The sequence below is a fragment of the Pseudopipra pipra genome, chromosome 5, assembly GCF_036250125.1.
Source record: "Pseudopipra pipra isolate bDixPip1 chromosome 5, bDixPip1.hap1, whole genome shotgun sequence".
Lineage (NCBI taxonomy): Eukaryota > Metazoa > Chordata > Aves > Passeriformes > Pipridae > Pseudopipra > Pseudopipra pipra.
In genome coordinates this window covers 69,219,838-69,240,306 of record NC_087553.1, presented here as the reverse complement: position 1 = coordinate 69,240,306, position 20,469 = coordinate 69,219,838, and the positions used below count along the sequence as shown (strand labels likewise).

The window sequence follows — 20,469 nt, the reverse complement described above, 5'->3', positions numbered from 1 at the left end:
ATATTTGTATCTACATTCCCCTGGATTTTCTTCATTTTTACAATGTGTCCCCACTGGAATTTAACCCTTTCCATCATTCTTCTGCTTGTGGAAAAGCAACCTAAATGCTCTTATCTGCCTCATGCACTGTCTTTCTTCAGTCCCTTCTGTAAGCTATCATGCCAAAGCACCAGAAAGTCTATTCTGTTTCTCATTATTGCTTCCTGTTCTTTTCTCTACTGGCAGTTTTAACCTTGATTTTGTTGGCTTGCCTAGCTTAAGAAGCTAAGTCTTTACCAGTACACCAGAGCATAGGTAGCAACTAAATGTGAGGCTCAAGTTTTAACACTTATATGTGGTTCCCAATTTTCTTTGCTGTTCTTCAAGTAATTAACGGCTTTGATGTTGGTAAGACTCCTGAGAGGAAGGTGTAACCCCCAAGAAATATTTCTGTTGGGACTTGCCCCTTCATGACTTTTTTCCAGCAGTAGAACTCCAAATTACTCAGAGGAAATACTGTGCTTTTTAAAACATAGTGTGGCAAGTCTGCTTTAGGAATGCTACAATCAGTGATTTCTGGCATTATCGTGGACATTTTGCTTTGAAAAAAAAAAAAGCAAAAGCTTCTTTACATGAAACAGATTAGGGTCACAGGGTTTTAAAATTTAGGTTTAAGCATTTGTACAGCAAACTCCCAACAGGGAAGACATAATACTCCAGGATTCCCCCCAAAATACACCTTTTTAACTCTCTTTTTAACTCCTTGGATAGGAAAGCAGACCCACAAAGAGTTTCAGTAAATACCCAGGCTCTTGCTTCTTGCAAAATTCAGAGTATGGTGGCTGAAAGCTCAGAGGCAGAAGGCTCAGTTCCTTTGCGTGTGTCCAATTCCTGCTGCTTTCCATTTCTCCCTCTGATGTGTCTCTGTTCCCAGAGGCAGAAGGACAAATTACTCCTCCTTTCTCTGATGTCCAGCAGGCTTTGAAAGGCAGCTGCTGGAAGAAATGGTGGCTGCTCTCCTTCCTCTCCTGCAGACGTAGTTTATCTCCTCCCTGACATGCTGCACTTTCTGAGCTGCCTCTGGAACTCTCTGGTTTGGCAGCATGATGTGGTGAAGCTGTGATGCTGTCGGGGGAATGTGCATCTCTGCACCCGTGCAAGGCTTGACCTCATTTTCCTCCTAAACAGGGAGGTGATGACTCTCTGCCTCTCACATATTTTCTGTGCTTAGTTGTGTTTTCTGTGCCTAGAGACAAAAAACGGGGAGTTTTCTCCTCGTTAGGAGTCATCCTTCTTTGTAAGAATACGAGCTTCAAAAACCTAAGGACATTTACAAATGCAAGGGCTCTGTGTGGAGGGCAAAACAAGGTCTTGGGGAGCTTTAGGGTCCTGCCTCTTGACCATACTCAAATATTTGTTCTTATAACATGTTCACGAAGCCTAGCCATGATGATGATGATGAACATGTGCTTGCTTGGCTTTTTGTTTTTCAGCTCCTGAAGTACTGGCCCAGAAACCCTACAGCAAAGCTGTGGACTGCTGGTCCATCGGGGTCATTGCATACATCCTGTGAGTACCTGTTGGATTTTCAGTCATTGTCCCCCTTGGGACCTGCAGAATGCTCTCCCACCATAGAGTTACCCGCTTAGCCTGGGCCAAATTGTTAATCTCTGACACCTATGACCCAGGATAACATGAACTCTGGACAACTCCCAGCTGCATAAGGGCTGAAATTTGGGCACAAGTGGTAGGAAATGAACCAGTACCCTTCAAATGCCAAAATCAGTGTTCCCACCTGAACTACACTGTAGGCAGTGGTGTGGGCTTGCCCAGATTGTGACATTGTTGAAGTTATTATGTCCCCTGCTCAGATTAGCTTTAACAGGAAACAAATTTTGCTGTTTCCATGCAGCATAGCACCATGCCTGCAGGCATATCCCAAAAAGCCACCTCTCTCATGGCATCACCCTAATGGCTTTTTGTTCCCTCGGGAGGGCACAGAGGGAGATAAGGAGGAAAGAGCTTTTAATGTATGGGAATGAGTTATTCTCATCAAAACATAATACAAAAGTATTGAAATTCTTACTGAAAACGAGGGATCATTTTCTCATCTCGTCCAACCATCAGGTCCCACAGGAGAGAGTGAGCCCTGTCAGTTCTATCACTCCTCCCTCAAGCCATTAAGCCTCTGCATTCTTGGCTGAGATTTGCTCCTCTAATGGGACTAATCACTGCTCAAAGGAGGGGGGATTGATTGCTTGAGAAAGCTGCAGGACCAGGACTTCTGTGCATTCTCCAAAGTGGTGGATAGATCTCAGAACTCATGTTTATGGAGATGTAGTGCCTATCCTCATTCATTACCTGCCACTCTTCTTCTTAAAGGCTTACTTGGATAATTTAGATTGGAGGGAACCTTGAGAAGCCCTTTCCTTGAGGTCAGACTAGGGAACCTAGGGCTTTATTCAGTTGTTTCTCAAAACCCTCCAAAGACAGAGACTGTGGGCAACCTCTTCCACTGCTTGACTGTCCTCATGGGGAAAAGATTTTTCCTTATATCCAGACTTGTTTTCATGAAAGAGGCAGCCAGTACTTTAGATGCTTTCAGTCCTTGAGCCATGGAAGTAGGTGCACCAATCACTGCTCCAGTGACAACACATGGAAGGACTGGAGAGGTGTCCAGGCCACTGTGGTCACAGGGATACCCTGGTACCATTAGTACCAGGGTACCATTAGGGGTCATAAGTGCTATCCAGAAAAAGGCATTCATAACATTACTGGGCACCATCATCTGAATGCAGATCTGTGTGCATGAGTATATAAAATCACTGCTCATATTTGGATTGCAAAGAAAACGCAGGACTCGTTGTCTGACTCCAGTTTTTAGGGATCTCTCTTGACGGGGCAGGCTGTGCTCGAGGGTGGGGGCTGTAGGTCTGTGCATGTCACTCAAATAACAACTGCACAGGTTTCTTGTGCCCAGCCTGAAAGACTTGAACCACAAGCTATTCATGTGGGTCTTCAAGAGGAGATTGGGCTTTTGCCACGGACAGATTGGGGTGACCACACAAAGCACAACAACCCTGTTCCTTCAGTCAAGAGAGCACAGAGCTGCTGTTTGGCTACTGACTGCCACAGAAACAAATGTCTTTTCCTGCCAGCATTACCAATGCCTTCTCTTTTTTTCGACTTTTCCCTTTTACAAAACTGTCACAGTTATACAACGCTGAAGAAAAAAGCAGCTCCAATGAGGCACAGCATTAAAGCATTCCTGCTTTGTTCCTTTTCTCCTTATGCAGACATTTCATGGCTTGTCAACATGAATAACTTTTTGATGGGGTTGTATAACTATTTTTGCCAGGATATACCTCACTGCTGTGTTATCCACTCTGTGCAATGTTCATTTCCTACATTTGCATTTGATCTTGAGCATGTTATATGCTACCCAAAATAGGTTTTTTATATTAAAACGGTATAGGAAGGATTTATTTATCTGCACATGTGTTTAATTATTTAAAACAAAGTCCTGCCTGACAACATTAGTTTTATGACTGACTTTCTAATCTACATGAATATTTGAAAACTTATTGAGTGCAAAATTTTACAGGGGAATGGATTTATCTTGGAGCAGCCATCAATAGCAAGATGCAAAAAGCTTTTGCTAAACAAAGCAAAAATCAACAGTGCTGATTCTGATTTTGTTGCAGAGCCCAATGGGACATGCTGCAGCAGTGAGGAAGACAACAGACTTGCCAAAATACCTCAAAGGCTGCTTCTCACGTCATGCTCTTTTTGATAAGGATAGTGCATGCTGACCCAAAGTTACTATTTTTCACAAGCAAACCTGAGCATGGAAGTCCTAGGGGTTGGGTTTTTTTAATGTATTCAGTCCATGTCAGCCATGGCAGGACACAGAGTCTTTTCTGTTGCTTTCTTAGTACTTTGCTGAGTACCAGCTTCAGTGAGTGGGAAGAAGGAGGATGCAGGTGGAAGACAGCAGTACTTTGCCTCACTTCCAGACTCAGCTGCTGCCTGGGTTCAGTTTATTGTCAAATATCCACCATGAAAATGTGTGTCCATCTGGCAGCCCATGGGAGGGCTATGAACTGTTGCATCTGGTTGCCCAGAGATAAACCTGGCTCTGCTTATCTCCAAGTTTTCGGTTCCATGTATCAATGGCTCATGCACTAAAGGTCTTTTTTGCTGGCACACCTGTTGTTATTTCACTTGTTGCTTTTATGTGTCTTGCTGAGCAATAGGGGTGAGACAGTGCTAGGTAATATGTCCTCCACACCCAGTTTTTGAGCACATCTTCAGTAGGTGGAAGATTTCAATCTCATCCCTAATCCTTCCCCCTTCCTGAGCAAGGCTGCTCTTTCTACAAGGTTCAGCTCTGTTTCCTTCTCTGTTTTCCAAATCAGCATGTGCTTGGCTTGTCAAGCAAAGGCATGCACACTCCTCAAATTTAAATTCCCTGTTTGCTGTATGGGGAATTCCAACCCAGAAGGCTTAAATCAGCTCAGTAAGAATGAACCCCTATGAATTCCAGTTTGCAGGACAAGGAAGCCTTTTCAGAGTTTCTGTGCTTCAGGTAATAAGGACTTGATTTGTACTGTGTACAGTCCAAATGAATGGCAATAACACTTTGCTGCAGAAGGATCATGGTAATGTGTTTGCCAGACTGTTACAGCTTGGGTGGGATTGGGTCTGGACCAAACCAGTCTCCTTCAGTATTTCTGCACGTGAGCTACATCCTTCAGCTTCTGTAACAGCAGCATTACAGGGCTCCCTTTGGTTCCCCTGATGTAGGTGCTTAGTGCTGTTGCAGTCACATACAGTGTCCTGCCTGGTCTCAAGCTGTGACTTCAGGACAGTGCAGCCCTCCATAGTCCCGTGACATCCCTGTCAGCTGAGGACAGGGGTGCTGTGCACTTCAGTTTCTCCGATGGCACAGGACTCTTTGTCTGGGCACCTCAACCCAGTCTGGGTCAGTGCAAGCAGTCCTTTCACCAGGGTGTGCCCTTCAGTTGCCTAAACTTCCACATTCAGTGCCACTCTGGGGCATCCAGAGCATCCACGTGCATTTGGCAGATGCAACATGCTGTGGAGACCTTCCTTGCGGAGTGACAGATGGAGCCAAGAGGGAGACCGTGGACCATGTCAAATAGCACCAGATGCCCATGCTGAGGTGACTGGATCACACCCTGCTCTGTACTCAGAGCCCTGCTTTCACAATATGGATTAATTTGCTTTATGGAACACTTGCATCACTCTCCAGTCTCCGTTGACTCCATCTTTGTTGAGTGCAATGTGATCTTAGAAACACAGCCCACATCTCACATGTCCTAGTTTTGGTCTGGATGTCATCCTTGCTTCCAGGAACAGCCAGAAGTTGTAGACGTGGTCTTTTAAAAGAGCAGATGTCTGGGATACAGCAGAGAGAAAAAGGATCCTTCCCTAAGCTGGAAGGAAGCAGTCCCACTGGACTGTCTGATACCACCAGTGATGGACATGGATTTAACACTTGCTGTCTCAGCAGTGCCATACCACCAGAGCTGGCAGAGCCAGCGAGCTCCCAGTGTGGAATGACACTGAGATGCCTCAAGCACCAGCAGCACAGCCACCCTGGTGCAATGCTGGTAGTTAATCCTGCCCTGAGCAGGAGTTATAATTCCAGTATATCACTGCACCCATACAGATATGCCATTTCCAGCTTCACTATCAGCACAGTTGGAGCTACTTGCACATGCCTAAAGCAGTTGGAGACGCAATTTTTGCATCAGGCAATCCAAGCACAATGTCCTGCATCACCTCCCCACCTTTCCCACAGATTCTAACAGCCACTCTGGACAGACTTGTCGTTTAAGAAGATGGAAGCTCAGGGGAATCTAACACCAAAGCCAGGCATAAATTAGAGATGCTGTGAGCTATTATTACTGCAAGTGGTTTGAGTGCCTGCAGACACAAGCTTAGTTTCACTTGAGAGCCCTCAGTTTATGACACTGGAAGAACAAACTGTTTCTGTGGCACCAATGCTCTAGAGAAATATTTGTTTCTGTGATATGCAAGGCAAAGGACGTCTTAGGAAAGAATACCTTTGTTTCAGTTCCAGTCTCTAATGCCTCTAGTTAATGACAGCCAGATTGCAGAGGCTGCACCAGCAGAGTTTTTATCAAAACCTCTTTTGCATGAGATGTCATTATTCACACAAACTAATTTTAGAGCCTGAAATTTCCTGTTATTCCAGTTGCAGTATTTCTGAATTGGAAACAGCCTCAGTGTTGAGCTCAGCTTTCCACTTATCACAAAATAGTTCTGATAATGTGTCCAGCTTAAAAATATGAAGCTTAAGAAGAGCAAGAGACTTCCCTGGATTCCCAGCAGCTCGAGTAAGGGGTTGCAAAAGCTTGTGAAACTAAAATACTGATTACATGCCTACCTGATAAAGAGATTAAGTTAATTTATGGAAAAAATAGAAAATCATGTTTCAAAGCTGGAAAAGTACCTAGGCCAACAGAATGATATGGTTCAGCCCTTTGTTATTCATAGGCAACACCTCCTGTCTCTTCTGCACTAGACTGAGCACATTTTGCCTTGAATTTTCTTCTGATTCTGTTCACTGTTAGGACAAGAGAATTATTGGTTTGTTATTGTTGTTTATAAACAATTAGTATCTGGAAATAGACCTTGGATCATAATTTCACACTTGGCTGCTAACCTGTTTTTGATGTTTAAGTAGATGTGCATGAATCATCAGTGATGTTTGTATGGAAGGATTAACCAGGGACAGTACAAAGTGTATTATGCCAAAAGAAGTTTCCACCATCACCCTGGAGTCATACATTGGGAAAAACTGGTCAGTCATCTCCTCTGCTTGGCATCACACACAAGCCTAAGCAAGAAACTGAGGAATAACTTACTTATTTGATACTGGAAGATCAAATAGTGGTGGCAAAGTACAAAGGCATGTTGGATCGTTCAGGATAACTCACACAAACACTGGGAAGACAGTCACAAATGATTGTTACTCATCGCTTGCTTCTTAATTTGTCTTTGATTCCATAGGTTAATATGTCCTTGTCCACAGCTTTGTGAGGGCACCAGTGTCAGACAGTATGAGAGTCCCAAAATATACAGAAAAAATACATGTGTTTATCCCTATAAATAGCACTTGGATGACTTCCCACACCATACATCTCAGGTCTTTGAGCACTTACTGAATTCTTTGCTCTAATCTAACTATAAAATTGTTTGTGTGTCTTGGTCCTTAGTGCCTCTTGTGCTGCAGGCTGGGCACTGACTGTGTGAATGAGTTATTTAGCCTTTAGTATCACCCTCAATATGTAAAGAGAACTTGCAGGGATTTGCTTTCTCTGCATGGTGAGGAGAAGATGTTCCTGCTGTTGTGCTCTCATGATGGCTTCTAGAAATGACTTCTGGCAATATCTTTCTTTTGTACATCCACCTGGGTTTTTCCTATCTGCATTCCATTATTTTTAAGGCAAGACTGGAAGTAGGAGTTTAGGGGAAAATCTGTTGCTGATGTGATAAGGTCGCTAAATAATTCTGAAAATCTTTTATTTGTTGAAACTGCAAGAAAATGATGGCAACTTATATCTGCCTGAAACTCCCCCAGGACAGCGTAGGACTTTTTTCACATCGAAGACAGAGGGTTTATTTTTCCATTTCTGCATATCTAAAGAAAAGCAGCAGAACCTCTGATAGTGAGGTCATTTTTTTCACACAGAATGTCCCAGCAGATGGAAACAAAGTTGGTGGGATTTTGATTCTGTAAGAATTAACCAAAAGCTCATTACAGACTTTGGAAAGTGGCCCAATTGCTGAAAGTCCAAGAATATTTCCTCCAGCTATAAATTGTATGATAGGCTAATTTACTAGGGCTTTCCCATCCCTTTCTGCAAAGCCAATAATGTTAAATATTAAAGTAACATTAAAACTTCTGTGTCTTCCTAAACTCTGTTTTTAAGAGAAAGGACAGCAAGACTGCCTATATTTTGGCTCTCACCCTGCCCCTGTGCCAGGATGCCCTGATGTTCCCCTCCCAAATGCCACCTCTTCTGACCTACAGAGCTTGCTCCCTTCTCACCTGCTTTCTGGTGCAGGTCCTCATTGATTTGCCTCCCTGAGCAATATCCTTGGCACCCCCTGTGCAGGAGGTTCATCCCATTCCTGGACAATTCAGGATCAGCCCTTATGCTGCACTCAGCCTGCTCTCATGTGAGGGGCTGGTTTGGAGGGATGTCCCTGACCATGATCTGTAATAGTAACAAAACTTCTCAACCTCTCACTGTCAAGTGAAAAGCTGTGCCCTGTGCCCAGCTCCCAGCAGTCCTGGTACTCTCCTGCATGACTCTGTCTCTCCTTATGCTTCACCCCTCCCAGCACCCACCGCTGTGATGGGCTGCAGGGACCTCCTGGACATGGAGGTAGATCCAAATGTGTAGATACTCAAGCCATACATAGGAGCAGTGGAGGAGCTGGACTGAAAGGCTCTGGAGATGCTGGGGTCCTTGCTGGGGTTCATATCTCTGTGCTCCCTCTTGCAGGGGTTATAGCCCTCCAGCTCTGTGCTGCTCAGAAGTTTACTCCTACATTTTGCTGCCACGAGTGTGTGTAAATCACAGCAGTCCCAACTTGTGCTCTTGTACCTTTGCCAAGGTAATTAGTACAGTGCACATTTAGAGAGAGTTATTTCTCTCTCCAGAGCAGCCTGCCAGTTCCTCAGCGTGCACACTGCTGACTGCTTGCCTTAAAATGCTTTATCAGAGCAGTTTGGGTTTGTTTATGGGAAGTGCTGAGGAGGGCAGGAAATTAATGAGGGACTGCCAGGCTTCTTATACTGAGTCCCCCGAGCCTCCCAAGAAAGAGGGACAGAGTGATGGCTCCAAGTGCCTTTGGAGGAGCTGTTTTGCATCAACCTGGGCATCTCTACCCCAGAGCCCATCCTAACAGCTGCAGTGCTGATGCTGTCAACTCCATCATTTCCACACCTCTCAGTAAGGTGCACAAATCTTGAGAGTTGTGAGGGTGGAGTAGTCACTGTCCATGGAGATGTTTAAGGAAAGACTGGATATGGAAAGACTAATAATTCTGTGATTCTGTGGCAAAAGAGGAGGAAAGTGAAAATCAGTTTGTGTGCATCCCCCCCCCCCCCCCCCCCAGGACTGTGGAATGTAAGCACCGATAATTATTACATTAAAACAAGTTATTTAAATTTTTTCATGCTACCAGATGTTTTTCCTTCATTGTCCCCGTTCATAGTGGCTTTTTGGCACTTGCCTAAATGCAGCATTTTTAACGACCCTTCTAATACACCACTTCTACCACGGGTTTTCACACAGGAGTTGCATCACCCAGCCCCACACACAAGCACGTGCCAATGAAGTAGGTACACAGTCCTGCTCTGAAGGAGCATACTAGTCTGGCATGAGGTTATCTTACTTGCTTTTGATAAAGGCAGTCATTCAGTGGGACACAAATGAGAACTGGCTCATCTGCTCTGCAAGATAAAGAGAGAGATTTCTGATTCAGCTGAACCACAGTGGACTCATTATCATGCTGCAAATTTCATCAGAGTTCTCCCAGGTCAATATGGATGTGACGCAGATCAACATCTCACTCGGTATTTAAATTATTTATCAAGCACACTGGCTCTTCAGAGCTAACAAAACATTGCTCCTTTCACCCTGAAGTGTTGAGTTGGTTCAAATAACCTCCAGGGCAGCTGGCTGGCCTTGGGTTATAAATAACTCAAGTATTTAATTTCTTACAGTTCCCCCCTTTTGCTCTCTTGTTACTGCAGTGTAGTTTCTGAGCTGGATCTTCAATCTGTTTATATAATTGCTGGCTCTCTCCAATTAAATGCCTTATTGAGGTTGATTGACTCAGAGTTTAAGAAAAGTGCTGGGAAAAGATTATTTCAATACCAACAAAGTATGTGTAAGAATAATGTAGACCATGGACTAGAGATAAGAGATAAAAATTCATCATCTCTATATAGACCATAGAGGCAGAAAGGTCTGTTTAACTGTGAGCAGGATGAGTTTGCTAAAACCTTGGAGCAGCCTTGGAGGTAAATCTGGCACTTTGCAACCTTGGTATTAAAACTTGAAGAAGGGACATCTCTGCTGACATGTCTGTTTAGAAAGGGACAGACTACTGCCTGCAGCATCAGCTGGGTATGAGAGATCTCTGACACTGTTGTGAGTTTTATTGGCTTAATGCAGTGCTGGATGTGCTTTTCCCACGCCTGCAGGGCTAGAGGAGCCGTGTCTCAGCACAGTGACTGTCCTGCTGTCTGCAGCACTGGGAGGGTGCACCCCGAGTGTTGTAGCTCAAACTAGGCACATAATGTTCAATATCCTGCTTGTCCTGGATTTAGGCTTGTTGAGAAGTCTGAGTATAAACACTGAAAAACAGGACAGGACTGTTGTTAGCCTTAGGCAAGGCAGGCAGTCGGACGTGGTCAGCAAAATCACTTGCAGAAGTGAGAAAGGGAGAGGCTCTCAGTGTATCTGTGTCAGCAGCAGGTCCATGTCCAGCCCTTGCAGGCTCTGCTGCAGAGGGGGACTGACTCCTAGACATCCTTCTCGCTGTGCCTGGGGACGCAGAGCCCAGCACAACCTGCAGATTCCTCCTACCCTGTGCCTGATAGCTCTGCAGGGCTCTTTGTCCTGCTTTGCACACCAGGTCTGCTGGATGTGCTGATGGTTGGGGCTCTGTGGATGTAAGGTGTAGCTCATGAAATCTCCTCCTACCACATGTATAGGAAAGGGACATGTCTATGTAATAAAACTATTTGTCTAGTTAAGCACACAAAAGAATGCAGAGAGAGACTAGGATATCTGCATCAGTCAGCATGGGATCAACAGCACCAGGTTTCTAAGCAGAATTCCTCTTTGTTCTGGACAGTGCCAGTCTTCAGAAGTGGCTTTATGTACCCCTAAACAAACTTCTTTCATGTTAGCACTTGCCTACTTGAAAACTCAATGGGTCAAGTCTTAAGCAAGAGTTTCTCCTTTTTCTCCCTCCCTCTTTCTTCTTGACAAAGATGGGTCCAATGATTACATCTCTCTTTTCTTGTTCACCATTAGCCTCTGTGGATATCCCCCTTTTTATGATGAAAATGACTCCAAACTCTTTGAGCAGATCCTTAAGGCAGAGTATGAGTTTGACTCTCCATATTGGGATGACATCTCTGAGTCTGGTAAGTAGTTACTGCTCCTTTAATTGCAACAACCATGCATCCATGTATGTCTGTTGCTTATATCCTCCTCTGGGCGTGAGAATGTCCCTTCCATCATGTCCAGAACTCCTTTTGACTGAAGACTATTGGGAATGTTTATTTCTCTCAGCTTAAATAGTTCTGGGAATTTGTTTCTTCAGGAGAGCAAATTAAATACAATTTTGTCCAGCCACATATAAAGCACTAAAACATACCTGAGACAGAATATGAAGATGTCAGAAGACTGTCCCAAGAAGAAAAAACAGTTTAATTTCTCAATCAAATACAAATGAGAAGCAGATGGTTTAAGTGTCATTAATAATAAGGTGGCAAACTGTTTTGGCTCTGTTACTGACACTGCACTGCAGCTCCAAAGTGGGACTGCAGCGTGTGCAGCAAAAAAACCAGGAAATCATTGGCTTCCAAATGAGGTGGATGAGATGAGCAGATCCAGAAACTGAGTGGACTGTCCATGTGGTTGGATCCAGATAGCTTCACATATGCTCACCCAGCTCCCCACCCAGTGCAGAAGGTATTTAACCCACAGTGCCCGTCTGTCCCTGCTCTGGTCAATCTGGCAGAGGGTCAAATACACCAACATGTTACAGGCAGATATGGCTAAAGGCTTCTGGCTGCAGCATGGCTCATGGCCTGCCAGCATCAGTGTCCATTGGTGACAGGAGGGACACATTCAGCATTGCACCCTGCATGTGTCACTGACGTACTGTGTGGTCTCCAAGGGGTCACACAAGCTCAGTGTCCTCACTCTTTCCAACCCAGGGAAACATCTACCATTTCATGCAGGAGAAGAAATGAATTCTAAGAATATTTCATCATATAAAAATATCTCTAGAAATGCAGTTTTCTGATTCATTAGTACTACTGATTGAGGTAGGGGAGATAAAAATTGTTTTTATTATAGAGATTATTATATATGCTCTTATCTGCACAGAGAGCAACATTTCATGCTGCTTACATCTGCAGTCCAGATATCATTGTGAAGGATTGCTTAGAAATATATGTGATGAGAAGTTTTTTAAGCCTATAAGGGTTTTCAGAGAAAATATGAAGGTCTGCTGGCAGACCCCTTTGCCTTTTGGGGGAAAGTCCAGCACCTAAATCAGCAAAAAGATTTTCCTGCCATATTTGGCTTTGCTGTGGCTCCTTCAGCTACACTGTCCTGACACTACTGGATGCATGCCATGCTGCAATCTCCCTTCCTTCCATTATAGTGTCAATTAAAAACATACTGCCTCGTGCTCAAGGGAGTCCATTTGCCTCACTAAATTCCTTTTAAATACACAACATGTCCTCACAGCTGTCCATGTGTGTGACTGCTTGGAGTGAGCAACGTGAAGCTTCTCTTGCTGTGGCATCTGACCTCCTTCCTGCTTTTCCCACTCAGTTTACCAGCAACTGCAATGATGTGACCACATTCAGGCCACTAAGATGATAAGAGGCACGTGGCTGACCAGGGAGCTGGGAGCTGCCAGGATTGTACTCTGCTGACTCTGAATTATCCATTCTACTCATAAATATACCTTCAGGAGTAGATGCCTTCAGCTTTTATCTGCTGTACTAAACAGTTTGGATTTGGTCCTAAGTCCTTTTGGTTATATCTATATTAATAAATGACAAGTGGCCTAGGACCATTTTCTTGTGCTGTGGCCAGGTGGCACTTGGTAGCCTGTTGGCTGATCATCCATCAGCAGAACTGGGCATCAACTCTATTGCTTTCATTTATTCTCTTTTTTTTGCAGCTAAAGACTTCATTCGCAATTTGATGGAGAAGGACCCTAATAAAAGATACACCTGTGAGCAAGCAGCACGGCACCCTTGGTAAGCAGCAGCCACTGCTGTGTGAAACCCTCAGGGCAGAGGGCATCGTTTTACATTCGTGGGTGGAAGTCGTTTTCCTGTAACATACTCTACTAAATAATTTAGTGCTTTTATTGAAAAAAACCCGCCTTTGTCCTCCAGTTTTTCCTGGAAGACTGTGATGGACTTTAATCTCATGCACCAGCCTGTTGAGTATCTGTGTAAGGATTAGTAAAATGCTGAATTGTGTACGTTGACTGCAGTGCAGCAGTGGCATATGCCCAAATGACTGAACCCAGAAATCATAGCTGGGGGCCAAAGGTCGAGTTCCGCGGGTGTGCAGAAGGCTTGATATCAACCTGCTCATGAGGTCCTTGCCAAGGTAATATCAGAGCCCTTTAGAGTATCCCATGAAGTAGGAAATCCTCATCTGTGCTTCACTAATAGTCCACCTCCTGCTCGCAGTCCGGAGCTGTTTCCACATGCTGGTTATCCTCTGTTGTTGAATGGAAGAGATAGGCTAGAGAGGAATGAGCTGAAGGTGATTTAGCAGTAGCAATGCTGTCTCTCTGCAGGGCCTACAGAAGAGTACTTGATCTGACTGCATTTGTAATTTAGACCTCCCTAAAGTGCTTTAAATTAGATGATGCCTTTTCATATGAGTGACTTTACCCAAGGTTTATGCAGCTGGAACAGGATTGGGTCATTTACTTTTGACCAGCCCTGAGTGACTGAGAGCATCACCACCACCTGCACCCTCACATGGGCTCTGAATCCAAGTCTTTTAGGGAAGGGAATGTTAAATATGAGGTGAGATATTATTTTTGTTTTTATAATAGCAGCAACAGAAAAAAGTCAATGGCATGACATTTTCTTCCCAGGTGCATATTAGACTGTTTTTATACTATCACAGTTGCCCCAAATACCATTTCCTTTTGCACTGTTTGTGTGACAAAAAGAAAATTTGAGTAACAAAATCCAGTTTTTGGGAGAGGAAGAAAAATCTGAGCTTTGGGAAATTAAACATTACAGAACTCAATATTAGCAATACAGAATAAACAATGGGAATGCAACTCCCAGCGGGAGTGAGGTGACCATTTGTACAACTCAGAGGCAAATTTTCCAAAGCCTTACATCCAAGATACATACACACACAAAAAAAGGAATCCAGCTCTTGGCCCTGCTACATCTGTGTTGGTTGCTGGAGTGCAACAAAGAAACGTGGCACTTGCAACACACACAGCTTTTGGGCCCTCCAAAAGGAACAAAATGATAAAAAGAATTTTCATTCCTTTTCTTCTTGTGTTTTTTTTTTTTTCTTTTGCATGACGTGGCCAAGGGCCGATGGAAACTCACAGACTGCTCCATAATTCTTACTATTTTCTACAGAATTCATTCTTTGATGTAAAAACAATCTCCCAAGAGAGTCTTCCCCAATTTCTGTGTCAGGGGGTCTTCTTCTACCAGGCTGACTTTGCCAGATAGTGGTTCACTTGAAGGGCTGCTTCCCAGCCATGTAAAGCACAGCTCAGGGTCAGCCTTTGAAGTGTCAGACATGCAAATGGCACTGCAGTAGAGAGGCTTCAAATGTGCACCATATTTCCACCCCACATCCCAAACCCACCTCCCTTTGACACAGAGGCAGTATGTGCCAGTGGATTACAGGACAGGGATGTGGGAACTAGATGATCTTTAAGGTCTCTTTCAGCCCAAGCCTTTCTACGAATCTGTGCTTCTATGACAGTTGTATAGTGGAAGCAAAGCATGGAGGTTTCCTGACCTATGGCTTCAGATCTGCTTCTGTCCTCCCCACTGCACTTGTGAGCAAAACTTGATGGCTCATTCCCCTTTGCTCTGAAAAGCTTCTTCCCGTAACACAGATGTTGCTGTTATGGACCTCTCTGGAGAGTGGTGCAGTGATCTTATGGAGGGTTTGGATACTGTAGTGATAAATGCCTTTTTGGATAATCAAGGCTACTCACCCAAATATTATCTGTTATTTCAGAGTCAGTGATAGGGTCTCCTTTTGCCAAAGCATTGCTCAAGAATCATTTTCCACACAGATTGCTTATGTCAGGAAATAGTGGGGGTTTTGATGTTTCTTCTCTCATTCTAGCCATTACATCTGTTGCAATGGCATTCCCTCCTGCTCTTGGAAGGAGGGAAAGGCCTTTTTGGTGGAGGAGGGGTCGATCTCTGTTTTTCCTCTCAATGGTCATCTGTGTCCTTCTCTCAGCCTGGTCATGTTTAAGTTTCCAGCAAGTGCAGGTTTGAGTTCCTCTCATGATTCCACCTTTTATGATGGGGGCATCCCACACCACCTTGTCAGATGAGCATGTATTTTTCAGTGTACCCATTTTCAACCCCCATTAGCCACATCACTCTCCACAGTGCTGACATAGCATTGTCTTCTCTGTGTGTTATCCATGGTAGTGAGGTACATAAGACTATTGGCTTAGTGGGAAGAGGTGATCAGAGCAGACTTCACAGGGCCCAAAAATTATATGCTTTTCCCAAGTGCTCGCACTGCAAGTAGCCCTTGATGGCATCTCATAAAAAGCACCTCTTTTGTCTGCACAAGCAACGTAACTGGAAAAGCATCTTTGAACCCCAGCATTGTCATGAAGTGAAATCCTGATTCCACTGAGGTTAACAGGAGTTTTGCCAGACTTTAGTGAGAGTTGGGGTTTGTCTCCTTGTCTCACCAGCAGAACACAGATCTACCTGAGTCACTGGTGCTGTGCAAATGGTAGATGATTAACACATATGATGAAGTAGCTCCATGTAGTAACATTTTCCAGCTTTCTTTTTTTCTTCCTCCTGTGGTATCTTCCCTTGCAGTATCAGATCTTTGCAATAAGCCACAAATTAGGAAGAAAACTATCAAATCAAGAATACTTAACACTTATTTTATAATCTGATTGTGATAAAAGTGGTTAACTGTGCCTGACATTGCCATGAGGCTTTGTTGTTTCTTATGTAACATTTGTGGAGAACAAGCCAATTCCAAAATACACCTTTTATTTCAATTACCGTGTTTTTATTTAAAACTTCCAAACAGGGCTTGCAAGAACTGGATCTTGCAATATATTACATTTATGCTTTTAAGGTTAATAATCTTTTTGAATTTTGGAAAATTGCTCTAGAATAGACAGCTATTTGCATGACTAAATGTTTGCACAGGAACAGACCCTAATAAAAGTAAATACTTCTTCCCAATGGCCTGCTTTTCTGTGCTGTATCTGCTCCCCACATGCCTGCATTTACGTGATGTTTTGCTATTTATAGTCAAATGGCCTTGGCAGAGGGATGGTATGTTAAACTCAGAGTTGGCAGAAAAGGAGGCTAATAATTGCAGTGAAGTATGGTAGTTGAAACAGTATAATATGTGAGACTTGTTGGTATAATGATTCCACCGCAGCCTGTACAATCCATTTATACAGATTTCTCCAGTTTGATGTACAGGTGACTTACGCTTTCATTGGAAAACTTACTTATTTTATAGTGTATCTTCCAGTGAGGTTTGCACTGTTCACGGTGTGTTGCAAAGGTGCAATGTTCTGCTTGGTTGTTCCACTGGTGACTTTTCGAAAAGGACATGGGAAATTAAGGTAACAAAAGAGTGGAGTAATTTTGCTGCAGCTTGATACATTTTAATGTTTCCCTGGCTCATATAATGACAGCAATTAAGTTTATTAAATATATTGCCATATCAGAACCCACACCCTGTTTAGGGCAGTGGCTCAGTCTGAAGTGATTAAGGGTGAGCAGCAGAAACTGAGAATCTGTAGAATCATAGAAACCTAGAATATCCTTAGTTGGAAGGGACCCACAAGGATTATCAAAGTGTGCCCTGCAGAGCCAAATTCAGCCTCCAGGCTGAGATCAGAAGGAACAAAAAGAGTGCTCAGGGGGCAAGGACAAAGTCCAACAGTTAGAAAGCTAACATAAAAGTTGGAAGGGGTGCCATGAATTTACTTGCTCTGTCATGCATTAACCAAGTGAACTTAAATGGGATTTAGAGCTGTGTGCTGAAGCCAGTTATAGCATTGAAGGCAACCTGGGGCATCTAAATTAAAAAGTGATGTATATGCTGCCTCCCTGTATGGATTGTATAAGGGAGAGGGAGGTTGTGGCCCCAGGTAGACACCTGTGTCTGCAGGTACGAGTGTGGTCCTCGCCTTTCCCCGTTGCTTGTGCAAAGGGACAGAGGACACTTGGGACGTGCCGACATCTATCCACACCTACACTGAAGAATCACAAAGCTTTGGCAAGGACTGAGTCTCTGCAAATTATGGCCATGACCCTGAGTGTTTATTATGTGCCAGAGAGCACAAGCCAGATAATAATTTCCACCCAGGGAAAGGACGTGGTTTACAGAGAGCTCACTTCTCAGACGGTACTGTTTGAAGTGTGAAAAGGCCTTCCTGAAGGGAGCTGCTGATGTTTACAACATTAAATCAAACTTATCGAGTTCATCCTTGCACTCTATTTATTTTGGAACATCACTGATACAGAACGTGTGTGTGTATATTTATACACATACATGCGTGTACATGTAGATATATATATGTGTGTGTGTACATATAGAAGAGTTATGATCCTTCAGCGTTATCCATTACAGCTAACTCCATGTTTCCTGTCATCATACTGAAGAGTATTTCCAAGCACTGTTTGGCCAGCACAGCATTTGAGTTGGCTGCCTTCAGCACGAGGGCTCAGAAAATAATGGTAGATGAAAGACTTTGCCTGCTGTCACGGGCAGGGAGAATGAGACATATGCTTGCAGCATGCTAATAAAGAACTGTCCAAAAGGAAATTTACTGGTTTGTCTTTGTTGGAGGTTCCCCTCAAAGCTTAGAAGTGGTATGGCCAGATAAATTGGTGTGATAAGTTTGAACTCAGCTAGAGAGCTAAAATAAATTAGATACTATGAAATAATATTTGATCATTAGATTAGATTCCTCTCATGTGCAGTATGAGATTTGTTATGCTTATTCACGAGAAATAACTTTCTTAGTTTCAGTGGATGTATTTGGGATGGAAAATCATTAGACTGTGGCTCTTGGTATCTAATTCTATGCCTCAAACCATTGTTAGGATGTAGCTGCTTGTGGGTGCTGCAGAACTGGAACCCTGAGAGAAAAGCCAGGTTCCACTTAGACTAATCAGTCCTTGCTCACTTCTGGATGATATTCAGCATGATAGCAGATGATGCATTATTCTGATTAGTTTAATTTTATTTTTGTATGTGTGTGTGGTAGATAGAAGCAATATCTTTTACTGGGCCAGCTAGTACAGTTGATAAAAACAAACTTCAGTGCTGACATAGTTAACTTCAAAGTTAACTGCAAAGCCGGGAACTACTGCTCAGGGTTTTATTAGATATGCATCAGTTTGATCAGCTCAAGTTGATTATTGTTTCTCAGTGAAAATGGAGATGATTCCTGCAGGCAAAGGATATGTTGTGATGGAAAGGGAGAAAGAAAGGTGCTAAGGGATTTTGGCCTAAAAGGAAAAAAAGCAAGATGGTTTATAGCCTATGGACTTGGAGACTTAGGGAAAAGGGGAAGAGTAATTATAACATGCGCTAAAACCTGTTAAATTTCATTCATTGTCTTTTCAGCAAGGGAACTAAAGTTCATTATTAAATACATTCAGTATAGATGCTATGATGCTCATGATACCCACCTCAGGGTAAGTGCCCAAAAGCCTATCTCATTTTTCAAGCTCTACCTGTTAAGTATAAAAGATACTGTTTCTCCCTGCTTACCTCCCCTTCTTCTGTGTCCTCAAACCATCACATCTCCAACAAAACACCAACAAACAACGAATGGATATTAACACTGGTTTTGTTTTCCAAGAGGTAAAAACTATACTATAAACACTATAACACCACAAGTGTTATTTTATAAAAGCTTCAAAATCCTCCAAGTGCAAAATACAGCATAAAAGCGCAGTCCTCATGTTACAGAATCACAAGATTAACAGGATAGTTCTTCAGCTTGGGGAACAATCCCACCCCTGGCTTTGGCAGCTGGGGCTGCATTTTGAGCCACACTGTTCAGCATACCAGCACAGGTTTGAACAGATCCTGCTGCACTGAATTACCCCAGAAGGGCTGTTATTTTGCTCTGATTTAAAGCTAGCATCTCCAAGGTGCTAATGCTTAGATACAGGATGGTCACACCACTGTAGCATCTGAGGGCTTCACAGGATATCTGTCCATTCCCCTGTGAAGTAAACAAGTACTATTCCGCCTATTTGGAAAACGCCCAAATACCGATACTATTTTCCTGGAATTACAAGAATTGCATAGTGAATATAGAGTTAGGGGTGGTAGAAGACAGTTTGTGAACTATTGGAATCAGCAGTTTCTTATTGAAACCACCAGCATTTCAGAAAATGATCGTAAGCTAAAAAAACAAATATAGCCTGTGTTGGAGCTACACGCCTGATTGAAAGTTTCATATGGCAAAAATGCATTTTCAAGTCCTTGTGGAGACTGACAAGAACAATCTTCTGCAAGAGCTGGCAAGGGTATCATGCCCCAAGAACTTGTTCCAAAATAAAATTTGGCAAGTGGAAAACAGGATCTGTGCTTATGGAGCTTGTTAATCAACTTGTTCATAAAAGAAAATGCATCATTAACTTTGGAGGAAAAATGTTCTTTGCAAGTGTAAGTGAATTTTCTCTCTTGGTCTTTTTGATCAGTTACTGAATGGATGGTTTGGCTTGTAGCTGTCCACATATTAAGTTGTCAGCTTAGTTTTCTCCTGAGATCTGTAGTATGACAGCCAGTGATCCCAACTGGTATGTGTTGAGGGCACCTGCCTTCACCGAGGAGGTGTTTCTGCAGGGAGCAGAGTGCTCATGACATTTCAGAGTGACTCTGACTAGCAGTTTGCATTCCCACTGGGAAACTCTGCTAGGGCCTATCTGGGAGTGTATGCTGCATGGGATCCATCAGGGTCTATGCTGAGCCTGGCAGTATTTACTGTGCAGGACAGAGGATGAAACAGTGAACATGAGGCTTAACCCAGATACCGCCTCACCAAGCTTTTAGTTGCCTGGCCCCAGTTGGAAATCCAGACTAACTTGGCTCTCTGTCACTGGTAGAAGTGATCAGAAGGATTCACCTTCAGAGAAAGATCTGAAGACCATCCAGTTCTCAGCAGTGCTGTTCTCTGTCAACAGCACAGGGACCCAGGGGAGGAAGTCAGGTGCCATTTGGGAGCCATACTTTGTCCAGTTCTTCTGTCTACTTGAGGTAGAAGCTACATGGTGGTGGCAGTCAGACAGGGCCCTTCCCAGCTAGATTAGAGCTACCCTGAATGGGAGCCATGTTCCACCATCCTGCTGGCTTCAGTACTCTTGAATGACCCAATGTAGATGAGCAACAGGATGGGATTGGTGGGTCTCCACTCTTG

General features: G+C 43.5%; 1 protein-coding gene across 3 annotated transcripts in view; it reads left to right on the top strand.

Moving 5' to 3' along the window:
* The window catches only part of CAMK1D (calcium/calmodulin dependent protein kinase ID), a 218,001-nt gene that overhangs the window by 183,810 nt on the left and 13,722 nt on the right, over positions 1–20,469 (top strand). For all 3 annotated transcript variants that reach the window (XM_064656495.1, XM_064656496.1, XM_064656497.1), the window contains exons 6-8: positions 1,473–1,548; positions 11,091–11,203; positions 12,982–13,060. In XM_064656495.1, the coding sequence (XP_064512565.1) occupies positions 1,473–1,548; positions 11,091–11,203; positions 12,982–13,060 (268 nt within the window). The remainder of the gene's footprint in view (positions 1–1,472; positions 1,549–11,090; positions 11,204–12,981; positions 13,061–20,469) is intronic.